The sequence below is a fragment of the Carlito syrichta genome, unplaced genomic scaffold (genome assembly GCF_000164805.1).
Source record: "Carlito syrichta isolate Samal-C Ts95f unplaced genomic scaffold, Tarsius_syrichta-2.0.1 Scaffold241276, whole genome shotgun sequence".
Taxonomy (NCBI): Eukaryota; Metazoa; Chordata; class Mammalia; order Primates; family Tarsiidae; genus Carlito; species Carlito syrichta.
In genome coordinates this window covers 712,876-730,561 of record NW_007185372.1, presented here as the reverse complement: position 1 = coordinate 730,561, position 17,686 = coordinate 712,876, and the positions used below count along the sequence as shown (strand labels likewise).

The window sequence follows — 17,686 nt, the reverse complement described above, 5'->3', positions numbered from 1 at the left end:
CAAACCCCCCCCCCCCGGCCCCCACCGGCAGTTTCCCATTACTGCCAATCCTTTTCTTATAGTATCAAGATAATTGTTCAAGGTGCACTGATAAGTGAGAACATAGGGTACTCTGTTCTTTATTTCTGTGATAGATCACTGAGTATGATTGATTCTAAATCCATCCAAGTTGCTGTGAAGTCCATATGTTTGTCCTTCTTGATGGCTACATAATTCTATTATGTATATGTACCAAATTTTTTTAGTCCAGTCCAGCTTCGATGGGCAGCATGGTTAGTTCCATGTTTTTGCTATTGTGAATAGAGCTGCAACAAACATGCATGTGCAAGTATCTTTTTGGTAGAATGATTTGAGTTCCTCCGGGTATATTCCCTATGGGGGATTTTCTAGAAAAGGTCAATTCCTAGTTCTTTCAGAAATCACCACACTGTCTTCCAAAGAGGTTGCACTAGTTTGCATTCCCACCAGCAATGTAGAAGCATTTCTTTTTCTCCACATCCTTGCCAGCAGCTGCTGTTGTCTGTTTTATTAATGATGGTCATTCTTACTGAGGTTAGATGGTATCTGTGTGGTTTTGATTTGCATTTCTCTGATGATGAGTGAGGCTGAGCACTTTTCATATGTCTATTGGCTGCCCATATAGCTTGAGAAGTGTCTATTCATGTCTTTTGCCTACTTTTTAATGGGGCTGTTTGGTTTTTTCCTTTCAGCACATTTGAGTTCCTTGTAGATCCTAGATGTTAGCCCTTTCTCAGATATACAGTTGGCAAATATTTTTTCCCAGTCTGTGGGCTGTCTCCCCGCTCTCTTGATGGTTTCTTTGGCTTTGAAGAAGCTTGTCAGTTTCATGAATCCCACTTGTCTCTTATCTCTTATGGTTTGGGCACTTGGGGTTTTGATTAGGAACTGGCTGCCAGTTCCAATTTCTACAAGGGTGTCTCCTGCATTTTCTAAGATTCTTATAGTTTGAAGTTTTATATTTAGGTCTTTGATCCATTTAGAGTTAATTTTTGTGTATGGTGATAAGTAGGGGTCCTGTTTCAATCTTCTGCATGTGGTCAGCCAGTCTTCCCAGCACCATTTACTAGTTCTCTTCCCAGTGGTTGTTGCTGGAGGCTTTGTCAAAGATGAGTTGGTTGAGAAATAGAGGCTTTGCTTCCGGAATCTCTATTCCGTTCCATTGGTCCATATGCCTGTTCTTGTACCAATACCAGGCTGTTTTGATTATTGCAGTCTTATAGTAAAGTGTGATACCTTTGTTTGTTTGTTTTTTTTTGCTAAGGATTGTTTTGGCTATTCGTGGTCATTTATGTTTCCATATGAATTTCTGTACTGTCATTTCCACGTCTGAGAAGAATGATGCTGGTAATTTAATGGGTATTGTGTTGAATCTCTAGGGGTCTTGCTTTTGCATCGGCTCTCACAATCTCAGACTTTTAATTGTGAGAGTGCCTAAACCATTTACATTTAGTGTAATTATTTATATAGTTAGGTTTAAAACTATTGTCGATCTATATTTTTTTTAGGTCCCATCTATTCCTTGTTCCTTTTCTACTCTTTTTATGCCTTTGAATTGAGAACTTTGTTCATTTTATTTATCTCTTCTACTGGCTTATTGGCTATAATGATTTGCTTTGCAATTTTAGTAGTTGTTTTAGGATTTACTGTTTATATCCTTTGCTAGAAACATAAGCTTTGTAAGGAAGGAAATTAATGTGTGTTTTAGTCTCTGGTGTACCTCGTATTTATAATAGTGCCTGGCACATGAAAAGTACAGTACTCAATAAATATTTGATCAATAAATGAATAAAATAGAAAAGTCAAATTATAGATTACAAGGTATAAGGTTAGAAACCATCAAAAAGAAGAAATATTAAAGTTCATCCACTTAAAATCCAGTTAGATCTGATCATCAAAAAATAACAAAAAACTCTAAACATTATATGGCAATATACACATACAAAGGTAACTAAAATTTATAGGTTCTGTTTAAAAATATTTTATAGTAATGAAAATGAACCAGATGCTGTAAAGTATTAATGTAAATTTTATAGGAATATTCAACCTATCCCCAAATCATTAAAAAAAAAAAAAGTAATCAAGTAAAATAAAATCAGCTACATTCAAATTAGGCTTGCTAATGAAAAAATATAAAAAGAAACAGTGATTAAAACTATAAATAAATATCCCCTATATCACTTAAATTTTTTAAAAATTGAAAGAGTAACTATAATTAAATTGATAACAGCCACCTACCAAGAATCTAAGGACAAATAGCCCATATTATACTCTGCACTATACTCAGTTCTTGCTTTCAGACCCAAATTTAAAGTAATGTGATGAGTTATAATTATGTCTGTGGAGAGTAACACTATCTGCTAGAACTAGGATGCTCTGTTAAATTGTCTGTGGCGAATGGGAGACAAAGAAACAGTAATATTCTGCTAATTTCTTAAACCTCACAAATCATCTGGGCTTTATGGGCCTAAAAGAACGAATTTCTCCTTAGTAGGTAGGGTAGGTTTCATGTTGAATCTTAGCATTTTTAGGAATGCGTAGTGCTGAAAAATCACTATAATAAGGGAAATATATTAAAATATATCTAAGCCAATAATTAAATGCAACCCAGGACAGCAGAAGTTGTCTAAACAAAAAAGAATACCATTGGTTCATCAAATATTATTGGTCAAAAATTTACAATAACTCAAACTAAAAATTCTTCTACTACTTTTAACTTGACTTTAACTAAGTTCAAATAACATATTACCTGAGAGATTTCCTGTTGATATACTGTAAAATGCTCCTTGTTGATCTGTGGGAGGTAGAATGAAGGTATGACTTCAGTGTCCACAAAGTCCAATCCCCATGTTTTTGTGAAGAAGTCAGATTCTCTTTTTGCTAATCTAGGATCATTTAATGCTGCTGGGAGATTTACTTTGGAATGATATATAGTCCATCTATGTTGATCTGTAACTAGAGATGGGGCAACACATAAACTATGTAAATCACCTGCAAAAAGTAAACAAGAGAACTCTGTAAAGTTGGTTCCATATTTGAAAATATATACTAGAAAACCAAAAATGCTTAGATTCTATTTTACACAAAATAACTAAACTATCTCTTCTATGGTAAATGATTTAATAACAACCAATCTAATTAAGCAATCTTCAGCTTCTAGTATTAATTAATAGGGGTATGAAAAACATACACAAGATAAAGGATATATAAAATTTGAGGGTTGTGGTTGTAAGATGGAGAGAATGGTCTTTCTTTTTTTTTTTTTTTCCTTGATCTTCTATTTCTCTATCACTTTTTTCAACATAAAAACTCTCCTACTTTCTATTACATATTTTCTAGCCTGTAATACCCCAGTGTGTTTTAGAAGCAGGCTTTTTTCTATTGTATTATGGCAGGCATTTCTGGTTAAAATATCCTTTGTTTGGCTTATAATTTAGATGACATAATGTTGCTGTGGCATTAACCACGGAGGAAAGAAAAATATATGGTCAATTCTCATTATTCACAGTAACTTTGTTCTATAAAGTCACTGCAAATAATTAGCGAGTACTGAACCACTGGTCATAGGAGAAATAAAGGGTGAGGTTCCTGCAAGCCTCTGATCACAACAGTTTCATCAATGGACCATTATGTAACCTTGTTTTGTGTGTGTTTCTGTTTGAAGACAAGTTATTCAGTATATGTCATTGATTCATTAACACTGAACTTGTGCTTAACAGCACTATAACTCATGCTGAACAAAGCTTACAATAACACATGTATTTTCTCCATAAGACACATCAGACTTATACTTCAGCATTTTAAACAGCAAAATCAGCAACAAAAAACAAAACATGTGGCACTAAACAGACCACAAAAAGATTACTTGTTTATATTAATAGCATGAGAGCTGAAACAAGAAGGCAGAGCTTTGCCTTGTTCAACCTCAGCTGGAAACGTGTGTCAGATAACTCAAATTTTTCACTGTTCTGCACATGTCTGCAAAAAATTCCACAAGTATTGATTTTGGAGTTACAAATAAATTTTAAGGAGTAGAACTTGCAAACATAAAATCTACAAATAATGAACATTGAATGCATGATGTTTTAACTGAGAAGCTTTCAGTCTGTACCTTACTTTCAATCCTTTTTCAGTTTATATAATTAATGCATGAAATGCATGAAAAGAACTACATTCCAGTTTCCCAATCATTTCCAGTAATTTGGAAATAACTTACTAAGTAACTTACGTGGAAATAACTTATTCCCCCAATTTTTTCATCTCTTTAACATCATAAGATTTATTTTTCTAAAGTAAATAGATGAAATCTGACAACCCTTTAAAAAATCCACACACACAAAAAATACCTGAGGGTTCCTTGGGACACACATCTGGCAGTGACTGCACAGGTCGAACATGTTTTGTCGGATCTACCTCTTTTTTAAAGAAAACATCACTGCTGCTTCCTTGAGGCACTGGTGAAGAACTGTGGCTTGAAGCCATTGCATAAAATCACCTCTCAACTGAAAATAGGTAAGAAACAAATAATAATTAAGACACTTAATACAAATAAAAATTCTACCTGCAAGTATTATGCATGTCATAAACTTTCTTTCAAAAACAGAAGCATCTTTCGAAATCCCTTAAAGTAATATTAGTAGGCAATTAAAATGTCTGCTACTAATTGTGAATGTTGATAATATTTAGCTTGCTAAGAAAGTTTTTTGTCCTTGTTTTAAAAAAAGTTCCCCCCAAGTGAAACATCCTTACTTAGTCTTTTATCCAAAGTACAAAAGATACTAATGTATGTGTGTGTGTATCTTTTTTTTTTTTTGAGTTGGAGTCTCACTCTTGTTACGTAGGCTAGAGTGCAGTGGCACACTCACAGCCACCGCAGCCTCGACCTACCAGGCTTAGGCAATCCTTCTGCCTCAGTCTTCCAAGTAGCTGAAACTACACGCCACCACACCTAGCTAGTTTTTGAGATTTATTGTAGAGACAAGGTCTCACAAAGTTGCCTAGGCTGGTTTTGAACCCCCAGACTCAGGCAATCCTCTTGCCTCAGACTCTCAAAGTGCTGAGCCACTGGGGTTACAGGCTGAGCCACCACACCCAGTCTCAAATATATATTAAAGATGAAAACATTCCATTCATTCAACAAGTACACAATAATTTGCACTACAGCAAAATGGATAAGTGCATGGGCTTTTGCAGTCTGCCTACCTGGGTTCATATTCCAGCTTCACCAATCAGCTGTATAACCATAAGGAAATTTACCTAACCTTTGTGTGCTTTTCCTTATCAGTAAAATGGTGATGAAAAGAGATCCCATCTCATAAACATCTTGTAAGAATTATGGAAACAAATATACATAAGCATTTAAAATAATGCCTGCGTCAAAGTTAGTGCTGACAGATGTTAGCTATTATCATTGTAATTATTATTACTATGTGTCTGCCACATAGTAATATAATGATTATGAAATCATTAGTTAACTACATTATTTTAAAAAGAAGTGTCATTCTTCAAGGAGTTTGTGATCGCATTATGTAATCCAAACAAATGTATATAAGCAAAACACAAGTTAACCTATGTCTATATTTTTTAATAAGAGCTAAAAGAATTTGTTGGACAAGACAACATAACATAGGCCATAGTGTCAAGTAAAACTGTTTCAGTGTACAAAGCAATACTGAAACCGGATGCTGAAGAATATATATTATTTTATTATTGAAAAGTTTAGCGATCACCTCATCTAAGTTCTCTCAATATATATAAATATAACAAGGCCCAGGAAGATGATGTGGTTTAAAGTAAAAACAACAACAACAAAAAACCCAGTTACAAAATCTGGTTAATAGACTAATAAGAGTGGGAAATATAAGGTTGGGAGCCATGACACATAGTTTACCCTAACTTCCCTCTGGTTAGCTAGAAAGCTAAAAATGTCTATCTATCTCAGTACTTCCAAGGCAAAGGAAACATAACTAATTATACTATTCACTGAAACCATAAGAAACAAGATACTAAGAAAATGCACAAAGATAAATAACTTCCTCAAGGTCCTTAAACGTAAAGCATATAATAGCATGAACAAAAGTTAAGAAACTTGAAATAATAATTCATAAAACTATGGAACTGACTATAATGAAAACTGACCAGGCTACAGTGAAATGCTTGCATTGGTAAATAGTGACAAATTTACACTTATACACATATACACAGAGTATAGCTAGACTGCATGTGGTAATCTAAGCAATAAGGAACCATCAGAGGTTGGGGGCAAAAGAGTACTGTGATGAAAATGATATTTGGGAAACGTAATTAGAACCTTCATTTGAAAGCCATCGCTGTCCTGTTGCATTTACCTTCTTTCTTTTTTTTTTTTTAAGCAACCACTGCATTTACCTCCATATACATTAAATGTATGCTTGTTTCTGTATAAAAGCTTACACACATTTAAGACAGAACAATTATCTGAGGGATAAAAAACACTGTGTAACATAAAATCCTGTATGTTTGGTGAACACAATTCTAAATTTAAGATTGACTCTTTTAACTATTTTGTTAAATTCATCAAATACAATGGCTAAAATAAACACTTTTTTTTTTTTTTCCTCTGTTGCCCAGGCTGGAGTGCAGTGGCGTGGTCACAGCTCACTGTAATTGAACTCTTAGGCTCAAATAACCCTCTGCCTTAGTCTCCTAAAATGCTGAGATTACAGGTATAAGCCACTGCACCTGTCCTAATTAATATGTTTTGACACTTAATGTTGCAAGCCACAGATATGTGGAACATGTATTTAGGTGAAACATCCATTGCTTAATGTCAGATACATTAGATATTCATTCCAACAATAGTATACTGCTATCTCAATTTATTCTATTTAATGTCATGTTGTTTTTACAGACAAAAAGAAATCCTAAGTACCATTTTAGGGACCTAGAAATACTTAGGGAAATGGGGGATTGTAGAAAAATATTTCTAGACTCCTGTAAGTTATTTCTGTTACTGCAGGGAAAAACACACTGGATTTATTTCCTAAAGATTCTGAATTGGAAATATATGCACATTCTCTTTTTTTTTTAATACACCACATACAATTCTTATGAGGGAAAATCTGTAACTATAAAAGGATTATGTAAAACTAAGAGACTGCCTATGTGGGTAAGCAACATTTTCCAACCATTTGACTCTCCAGTCCCTTCACTATCTAGAGTTTATTATTAAGATCTCTCTACAGTAGAAACCAAACTTTATATTGATAACCACATACAGTAGAAACCAAACTTTATAATGATAACTACATAACAATTATGAAAGTGCAACCAATGATTTCTGTTGGTACAACTTAACTAACCATCTAGAAACAAAATTGGCATTCAATCAGTAGTCACCTGTAATGAAAATCTGTACATCACTCTACCTTTCTTCACATGGTAATCTCCTTATAATTATAATACTATTATTATAATACTATGCTCAAATATCTTCTCTTGAAGCCTTCTTTGGCTTCTCACAGTCACTCTATGTATTTCTCTTTTTTCACTAATCACACTGAGGTTTTGTCTTCATACAGGTTTTTCCTGTTAGGCTTTGAATTTCTTTATGTTTCTGTTTTCTATGTGCCTAGCACAGTTCCTGTCATACAGATGATATTTTATAGATGAATGAAATGGGTGGTGTGTAGAATATATCAAAGAGAGAGAGAAGGCAATTAGTCAGACAGCTATCAATGATCCTTGAGTAATAAAAGCATGGGTCTGGGTCAATAAGGAAAAGAACAGACTCATCCATTCCAAAAGAAAGGATTTGCAAGGATAAGTAAATAAAAAAAAAAGATTTGGTTTTCTTTCTTGTAGCTCAAAATATCAGAAGTAAAAAGTTGTTAAAAACTTCTTTTGAAAAGGCCTAGAAGCAATGCTGCAATCCCCCACCCCCAACCAAGCAATGAGCACACTAAGTGTCCAGAACTTTGTTTATAAACACCATTTCCAACGGAAAGAAACCAGGGGCACTTTAAAGAAATATCTAACTCCAAATCTGGAGCACAGAAAGAAGTCTACCCTGCGAACGCTTGTGTCAGAAATCAAAAGTATGCTTAAAGACCAGTAGGGTCTGTCAGAAGGACAAAGGACCAAGTTAAAGGGGCTTTCATTTGCCACACTGGGGTAGCTTGAGCATATGTTTTTTTAAAGTAATGAAGTGTAAGGTCGGGTGAGGTGGCTCATACCTATAATCCCAGCTCTTTGGATTGCTTGAGTCCAGGAGTTTGAAACCAGCTGGGCAACATATCAAGACCCTTGCTGATATAAAAAATTTTTGGAAACTAGCAAGATCGGACGCAGTAGCTCAAGCCTGTAATTCCAGCACTTTGGGAGGCCAAGGCGAGAGGATTGCCTGAGCTCAAGGGTTTGAGACCAGCCTGGGCAACTTGGTGAGACCTCATCTCTACAATAAAACAAAAAATAAGCCAGCCATGGTAGCATGTGCCTATAGTTCCAACTACTTGGAAGGCTGAGGCAGGATTGCCTGAGCCCAGCAGATCGAGGCTGTGGTGGCCATGAGATTGCCACTGTACTCCAGCCGGGACAACAGAAAAGACTGACTCAAAAATAAATAAAGGGGGAAAAAAAAGGAAATTAGCCAGGTGTGGTGACGTGCACCTATAGTCCCAGCTACTACAGGGGCTGAGGTTAAAGGATTCCTTGATCACTGGAGTTCAAAGCTACAGTGAGTCATGATTACACCACTGGACTCTAGCCTGGGTGACAGAGCAAGATCCTGTCCCTAAAAAAGAAAAAAAGAAAAAGTAATGGAGCGTAACATATTGAAAAATAAAAACTACTAATTCCACAGCGATACTTAAGGAAAAAAAAAGATTAGGAAAAGGGGGTGGAAAAAGAAAATATCTTCTTTACTAAAGAATACTATAATAAATGCAGAAGGAATGACTGACTTAGAAAAATCACTTTTCTGCAACTCCCAATATAAAAACTAATTCAGGCAAAAATCACCAATGTATGCCAAAGCTACCAGGTAAAAGGATGTTAAAGACAGAAAATTCTCATAGAGCTAAAGTATTACACCATAGTTCACTTAGCAACACAAAGGGAAAGATGTATCTTTAAAATGGAAGGATCTGGCAGTCACCACCTTAAATAAATCATCAAACTTAACATTACTAATAATATCAGAACAACTTATATTATGTAATTCATTAAATGTAATAATATGAAATAAATGTCATTACCTGTGAAATACTCTCACCAAAAATGTTTATCTCAATCCAATCAAGCCTCTAGACCAGGGATTAAGTTTTATTATCCTGTGGATTCCTTTGACAGTCTGGTAAAGCCTACAGACCCCTTCTTAGATAATGTTTTTAAATGCATAAAATAAAATACAAAAGATTACAATGGACAATTGCAGTGAAATATAGCTACCAAAATACTTTTCCAAATTGTAATATAGTAATACTTTTGCTTAATATGAATTTAATAACTACTTTAATTTCTAGTTAACAAATGAGTATAAATGATACACTGAGATACCTGAGCATTTAATATATGAAAATGCCTGAGATTCTGTTGGCGAAAAAGTCACAAGTACTGAAAATATACTGTATATGCTGTACCCATGAAGGATTTCCTATATTCATTATGAAAGGAAATGCTAAAATCCAGTTAGAACAGGGTTTCTCAATCTTGACAGTACTAACATTTGAACTGGAAAACTCTTTGCTGTCAAGGGCCCTCTTACACATTACAGTATCTTTAGCTGCATTCCCTGGCCTCTACTTGGTGCCAATAGCTTCCCCCTACCCACTCAGTTGTGACAATCAAAAATGTCTCTAGACATTGCTAAACTTCCAAGGTTGAGGGAAAAGAGGACAAAATCACTCCAATTGAGAACCATGATTTCGAGATAAGTAAAAATAAAGATATAATTCTTTCCCCATCCAAAGTTCACCAACTTCTTGAACTCTGTTGCAGAGTATATGGAGTCTGTGAACCCATGGTTTAGTAATCCTGCTCTAACCCTACCTTCAGTTTATAGGAAATAGAAGTTTATAGAAAATATAATAAGGTTTAAACTACAACATGGGGAAACAACCAGACACATTGAAAATGTGAGATATTCTATAAGAAATATGGCCTGGATACTTAGCCATTTTAAAAAGGTGGGAAGTTATTCAAGATTAAAATAAATAAAGTAAGTCTTGAATGAATCCTGGTTCAAAAAGAAAAAATTGCTTTTACTACATCTTGGGACAACTGGGAAATTTTAAGCATGGATTGGATGTTAGATGAAATTTTGGAATAATTCATTTTCTTAGGTATATTAATGGTATTGAGATTTGGCAAAATGTCCTTATATTTGGCACAGGAATAAAATATTTAGAAGTATGATGTTATGTGCAACTTACTCTCAAATGATTCAGCAAAAAAATACACATGGATAAAGCAAAAGTGAAAAATGTTAAAAACAGTTTAAGTGAAATGTAAATGAGTGTTCCATGCTTTATTCTGTCATTCTTCGGTATATTTTAAAAGGTTCACAATGAACTTTATATTAACTTGTCAAGTATTAAAGAAAGAAATTTTATATTAACTTGTCAAGTATTAAAGAAAAAAATTGCAAAAATGAGTATCAGAAAAAAGGAAAAACATTCCATTTGTAATTGTTACTTAATCTACCTCAAGATGGCATTATTGTACAACTTCAAATAAGGGGGAACCATCAATAGCTTTCAATAAAATTTTTATGTTGCAGAAGAATAACACCATATTTAGAATCCAGAATTCCTTAAAGTCTGAATGAGAAGGCAGCTGAGACAGAGAAACACTTGTCATAGGCATTACTCCAATATTATGCAGACATTTCTTCCCTTATTTCTATACTGTAACTACTTACAGATGACATTGATATTACAAAATTATTTAGTCAGCTATGAGTTATCCAAGAAACTGCCTAGTTACAGGTAAGGTAATAGCAAAAGTCTTTTTTTTTTTTTCTCCCTACTATTCCAATCCATACAAAACATCTTCCCAGAATGGTCAACATAATAGACTAATCATTTTACTTCCCTTCTATTTATCAAAAGTCATATCCTATTTAATAAAATCTAAACTTGCCTGCCTTCTATCATGCTTCTGTCACACTGATCTCCTAATTGGTCTCTCTGCTACCAGTCTAAGCCATTCTGCACACTGCCTTAGGATTAATCATCTGGAAAATTTCTATCCTGTCATACTTCAGCTCAAAAACCTTTAATGATTATTCATTACTTCCCAAACAAATCAAAAACTTTATAAGTTGCTACTCAAGGCTTTTCACAATCTAGTACTTATCCTCCTTTTTAGCCTTATTTCCTTTTACCGTTAGATAACTCCAGACAGGCTGGCCTAATTATCCCTTTAATTAATCCTGTTATCCAGGCTTCCTCATCTTTGTTAGGGCTGTGTGCCCTTCCTGGAATACTCATACCATTTTTTTCCCTATCTAATGCTTCTTCTTCCTTCAAGTTAAGTTTCATTTCTAGGTTATATATCCTAAGAAAACAAATACACACACATTTGAATAGAATAAAAATAATCCTAGCATTATTTTGAAGAGTAAAAAGGTTGAAACCACCAGTTTTTTTTTAAAACATATTTTTATTTTAAAATTGTGGGATATAGTTAAGGGTTAGGTATACAAATATGCATTGTGCAGATACCCTTGTTGATGAGGTGTACCCCCCGCATCCCCAGACAGATATTGACTACCATTAATCCCACCTCCCTTCCCCTCCCTGTACCCCCCATAGTTTTCCACTACTGTCAATCCTTTTCTTATAGTATTATGATAGTTGTTTAAGGTCCACTTATGAGTGAGAACATGTGATACTCAGATCTTTGTTTCTGTGAGAGATCACTGAGTATTATAAACTCTAATTCCATCCAGGTTGCTGCAAAATTCATGATTTTGTTCTTTTTTTATGGCCACATAATATTCCATTGTGTATATGTAGCACATTTTTTAAATCCAGTCCTCTTTCGATGGACAACATGGTTGGTTCCATGATCTTGCTATTGTGAACAATGCTGCAATAAACATACGTGTATAGGTATCTTTTTTATAGAGTAATTTGAGTTCTTCAGGGTATATTCCCAGTAGGGGGATTGTGGGGTCATATGGAAGGTCGATTTTTAGAGCTTTTAGGAATCGCCACACTGATTTCCACAGAGGCTGTACTAGTTTACACTCCCACCAACAGTGTAGAAGTGTTCCCTTTTCACTACATCCTCTCCAATTTATCTTAGTCACAATCCATAACCAAAATTACAGGTCTTCTTAACAAAGAGAAAATAAGGCCAAGGGTCATCTGTTATTTTTTGTTATTGATAATGGCCATTCTCACTAGAGTTAGGTGGTATCTCAATGTAGTTTTAATTTGCATTTCCTTGATGACTAGTGAGGTTGAACATTTCTTCATGTGTCTGTTGGCCACTTGTATGTCACTTCTTTTGAGAAGTGTCTGTTCATATCTTTTGCCCACTTTGTAATGGGGTTGTTTGTTTTTTTCATTTCAGCACATTTGAGTTCCTTGTAGATGCTAGATGTTAGGCCTTTGTCAGACATGGAGTTGGCAAATACTTTTTCCCAGTCTGTGGGCTGTCTCCCTGCTCTCTTGATGGTTTCTTTGGCTTTGCAGAAGCTTGTCCATTTAATGAGGTCCCACTTGTCTATCTTATCTCTTATGGACCGTGCATTTTGGGTTCTGCTCAGGAATTGGATGCCAGTTCCAACTTCCATAAGGGTGTGTCCTGCATTTTCTAAGGATCTTATGGTTTGAGGTTTTACATTTAGGTCTCTGATCGATTTAGAGTTAATTTTTGTGTATGGGGATAGGTAGGGGTCCTGCTTCAATCTTCTGGATGTGTTCGGTCAGTTTTCCCAGCAACATTTACTGAACAGGTTCTCCTCTCCCCGGTAGTGGGTGGTGGAGGCTTTGTCAAAGATGAGTTGAGAATTTGAGGTTCTGCTTCTGGAATCTCAACTCTATTCCATTGGTCTATATGCCTGTTCTTGTACCAATACCAAGCTGTTTTGATTATTGTAGCTTTATAGTAAAGTTTAGTCTGGTATTGTGACACCTCCTGCTGGAGACCAGCTCCAGCAGGTCCGCGTTTCCTGAAGGAGAGATGGAGTCGGCGAAAGAGAGAAATACTTGGGACACCTGACTCTGCTGCAAGCAGGACAAATGTCAATTTATTGTCTTTTTCAACTCCTTTTATACCCTAGATTTTGGCTTGAGGCGAAAACATGTTTTTCATTTTCAAGACAATCAGTTTCAATTCAATAAACCGGACAGGCAATGGATCCTTATCCTGTTTTGTAAGTTACACTTGTGACACAGCAATTTGCAATTAACTGGGGTAAAGCAACATTCTCAAGGTCTCTTAATCACAAATTGGCCTGACTCACTTTCCATAATGTCACACCTGGTATTTACAATCTGCGTCAATGGGCTTCAACATTTGTAAAACAAAAGGCTCTCCGGGCTCAATTTATCTTAGTCACAATCCCTAACCAAAATTACAGGTCTTCTTAACAAAGAAAAAATAAGACCAAAGGTGCTCTTAATGGAAGAGTATACTTCTAACAAAACAAATCCTTCCTTTACTAAGTATTACCATTTGTTAAGAATTATTTCTCCCATATAGAACCCTACATCTTCCAACTTCCAGGTATCCAGTGGCGAGATCGAGAATGAAGGTAGAAGAAACAGGAACAAGCCGGGCTCAGTGGCTCAGCCTGTAATCCCGCACCTTTGGGAGGCTGAGGTGAGTGGATTGCCTGAGCCCGCAGGTTTGAGACCCGCCTGGGCAGCGAGACCTCAGCTCTACAATAAACAAATAAAAAATCAGCCGGGCATGGTAGCGCATGCCTGTAATTCCGGCTACTTGGAAGGCTGAGGCAGAAGGATCACCAGAGCCCAGCAGGTCGAGGCTGCGGTGGCCGGGAGTGGCCACTGCACTCCAGTCTGGGCAACAGAGTGAGACTCCAACTCAAAAAAAAAAGAAAGAAAGAAAAAAAAAAAGAAACAGGAACAACAGGTGCCCAGAGTTGCCCGGCAACCTGGGGTCTTCGGCCTTCTGGACCCTGTCAATGTGAAGGCTCCCAGCAACCTCCTGCTTTGTTTTGCTGAGTATTGTTCTGGCTATTCTTGGTCGTTTGTGTTTCCATATGAATTCCTGTATTGTTTTTTCTAGATCTGAGAAGAATGTTGCTGGTAATTTGATGGGCATTGCATTAAATCTGTAGATTGCCTTAGGCAAGATGGACATCTTCACAATGTTGATTCTTCCAATCCATGAGCATGGGATATTTTTCCACTTGTTTGTGTCATCTTTGATTTCTTTGAGCAGTGTTTTGTAGTTTTCATTGTAAAGGTCTTTCACATCTCTGGTTAGGAAGATGTCAAGGTATTTCATTTTTTTGTGGCTATTGTGAATGGGATTGAGCTTTTTACTTGGGTTTCTGTTTGTTTATTATTGGTGTAAATAAATGTGATTGTCTTCTGCACATTTATTTTATACCCTGAGACTTTGCCAAAGTCCTTTATCAGTGCAAGGAGGCTTTTGACAGATTCTCTTGGGTATTCAAGGTACACAATCATGTCATCTGCAAAGAGAGATAACTTGACTTCCTCTTTTCCTATTTGGATACCCCTGATCATTTTCTCTTTTCTGATTGCTCTAGCCAGGGCTTCCAATACTATACTGAACAGGAGGGGTGAGAATGGGCATCCTCGTCTTGTTCTAGTTTTCAGGGGAAATGGTTCCAATTTTTGTCTGTTTAGGAGTATGCTGGCTGTGGGTTTCTCGTAGATGGCTTTTACTATTTTGAGGTATGTTCCATCTATGCCTAGATGTTCAAGGGTTTTTATCAAGAAGGGGTGCAGAATTTTATCAAAAGCTTTTTCTGCATCTAATGATATAATCATGTGGTTTTTGCTTTGATATCTGTTGATGTATTTAATTACATTTATAGTCTTGCGAATGCTGAACCAGTCTTGCAATCCCAGGGATGATGCCTACTTGGTCATGATGGATGATTTTTGAGATGTGTTCTTGAGTCTGGTTTGCTAGGATCTTGTTGAGAATTTTAGTATCTATGTTCATCAAAGATATTGGTCTATAGTTCTTTTTCTTTGTTGGATCTTTACCTGGCTTGGGTATCAATGTGATGTTAGCTTCAAAAAATGATTTGGGGGAGAGTTCCATCTTTCTCAATTGCCTGGAATACTTTCAGTAGGATTGGTATCAGCTCCTCCTTAAATGTCTTAAAGAATTCTGCTTGAAAGCCATCTGGTTTAGGGCTTCTTTTTTTTTTTTTTTGTAGGTAGTTTTCTTATTACATAGTCAATTTCCTTGATTGTTATTGGTCTATTTAGGGTCACAATTCTTCTTGTTTCCTCCTAGGCAGATTGTGCGATGTAAGAAAGTCCTCCATTTTCTTTAGGTTTCCAAGTTTGTTTCCATACAAGTGTACATAGTAGTCTCTAATAACAACAACAACAACTCTATAAGAACATCATGATAGGGATCAACTCTCATATTTCAATAATTGGCCTGAATGTGAATGGACTAAATGCACCACCGAAGACATAGAATGGCAAAATGGATAAAATATCACCAGGCAACAATATATTGCCTTCAAGAGACCCATCTCACTAGAAAGGACACTCACAGACTCAAAGTAAGAGGATGAGGAACAAATTTTCAGGAGAATGAAACACAAAAGAAAGGAGGAGTCATGATCTTAATCTCAGACAAAATACCCTTTAAGCTAACAAAAATTTAAAAAGATACAGAAGGTCACTACATAATGATAAAAGGTTCAATCCATCAACAAGAAACATTTATCCTAAACATATATGCACCCAACATAGGAGCACCAACTTTCATAAAGCAGCTTCTACATAAACTCAAAAAAGATATTGACTCTAACATTATCATAGCCCAGGGCTTTAATACCCCACTCACAACCCTAGACAGATCATCAGGACAAAAAATCAGCAATGAGATCTGGAACTTCAATGTGACTCTTGATCAAATGGACTTAATTGATACCGAACATTCTACCCAACAACCCCAGAATATACATTCTACTTATCACCACATGGAATGTACTCTAAGATCGACCACATACTTGGCCATAAATCAAGCATAAACACATTTCAAAAGATCGAAATTTTGCCATGCACCTTCTAGGACCATAGTGGAATAAAAAAAAAAAAACAAACAGCAACACCAACAAGGTTCCCCCCAAACCCACAAAGACACAGACACTAAATAGCATGATGCTAAACCACTCCTGGGTCAATGATGAAATCAAAACAGAGATTAAAAGGTACCTGGAAATTAATGAAAATGAAGAAACATCTTACCAAAATCTCTGGGATGCCATGAAAGCTGTAGTAAGAGGGGAATTCATATCTCTACAAACGCACATGAAGAAAATGGATGGATCACAAATTAACAGCCTAACAAGTCACCTAAGGAAGCTGGAAAAGCAAGACCACCAAAACCCTAACTTCAGCAGAAGAATCCAGATCACCAAAATAAAAGCCCAAATCTGGGACATAGAAAACAAAAATACAAAAAAATCAATGAAACAAAAAGCTGGTTCTTTGAAAGGATAAACAAGATTGATGGTCCCCTAGCTAGACCAAGAAAAAAGGAGAAAAAGCCCAAATAAACACAACCAGAAACACAAAAGATGAAGTCACATCTGACCCTGAAGAAATACAGGGCTCGGTGGCTCAGCCTGTAATCTCGTGCCCTTGGGAGGCTGAGGTGAGTGGATTGCCTGAGTCCTCGGGTTCGAAACCCACCTGGGCAGCGAGACCTCATCTCTAGAATAAATCAAAAAATCAGCTGGGCGTGGTAGCGCACGCCTGTAATTCCGGCTACTTGGAAGGCTGAGGCGGAAGGATCGTCAGAGCCCAGCAGGTCGAGGCTGCGGTGACCGGGAGCGGCCGCTGCACTCCAGTCTGGGCGACAGAGTGAGACTCCAACTCAAAAAAAAAAAAAAAGTTTTTTTAAAAAATTTTAACTATGTGAGGTACAATTCAGGGTTAAGTATACAAATGTTTATTATGCAGGTACCCTTGTTAATGAGGTGTGCCCCTCCTCCTTCCCCTGGTAGGTTCCCACTACTGCCAATTCTGCCCCTGCCCTCCCATGGCAGTTTCCCACTACTGCCAATCCCTTTCTTATAGCACTATGATAGTTGTTCAAGGTCCACTTATGAGTGAGAATATGTGATATTCAGTTGTTTCTGTGATAGATCACTCAGTATTATAGCCTCTAAGTCTACCCAAGTTACTGCAAAGTTCATAATTTGGTCCTTTTTATGGCTGTGTAATATTCCATCATGTATATGTACCACATTTTAAAATCCAGTCCTCTTTCTATGGGCAGCACAGTTGGTTCCATATTTTTGCTATTGTAAATAATATTGCAATAAACATGCATATGCGGCTATCTTTATAATAGAGTGACTTGAGTTCCTCCAGGTATATTTCCAGTCAGGGGATTGCCGAGTTGTATGGGAGGTTGATTTTTAGATCTTTTAGGAATAGCCACACTGTTTTCCACAGAAGTTATACTAGTTTACACTCCCACCAACAGT

At 36.3% G+C, this 17,686-nt stretch overlaps 1 protein-coding gene across 1 annotated transcript in view; it reads right to left on the bottom strand.

The window, feature by feature from the left end:
• The window catches only part of VPS54 (VPS54, GARP complex subunit), a gene marked incomplete at its 3' end in the record, with an annotated part of 99,035 nt that overhangs the window by 64,253 nt on the left and 17,096 nt on the right, over positions 1-17,686 (bottom strand). The window contains exons 2-3 of the mRNA XM_008051883.2: positions 4,365-4,520; positions 2,768-3,009 (exon numbers count right to left, since the gene is read on the bottom strand). Coding sequence (XP_008050074.1) covers positions 2,768-3,009; positions 4,365-4,500 — 378 coding nt within the window. The remainder of the gene's footprint in view (positions 1-2,767; positions 3,010-4,364; positions 4,521-17,686) is intronic.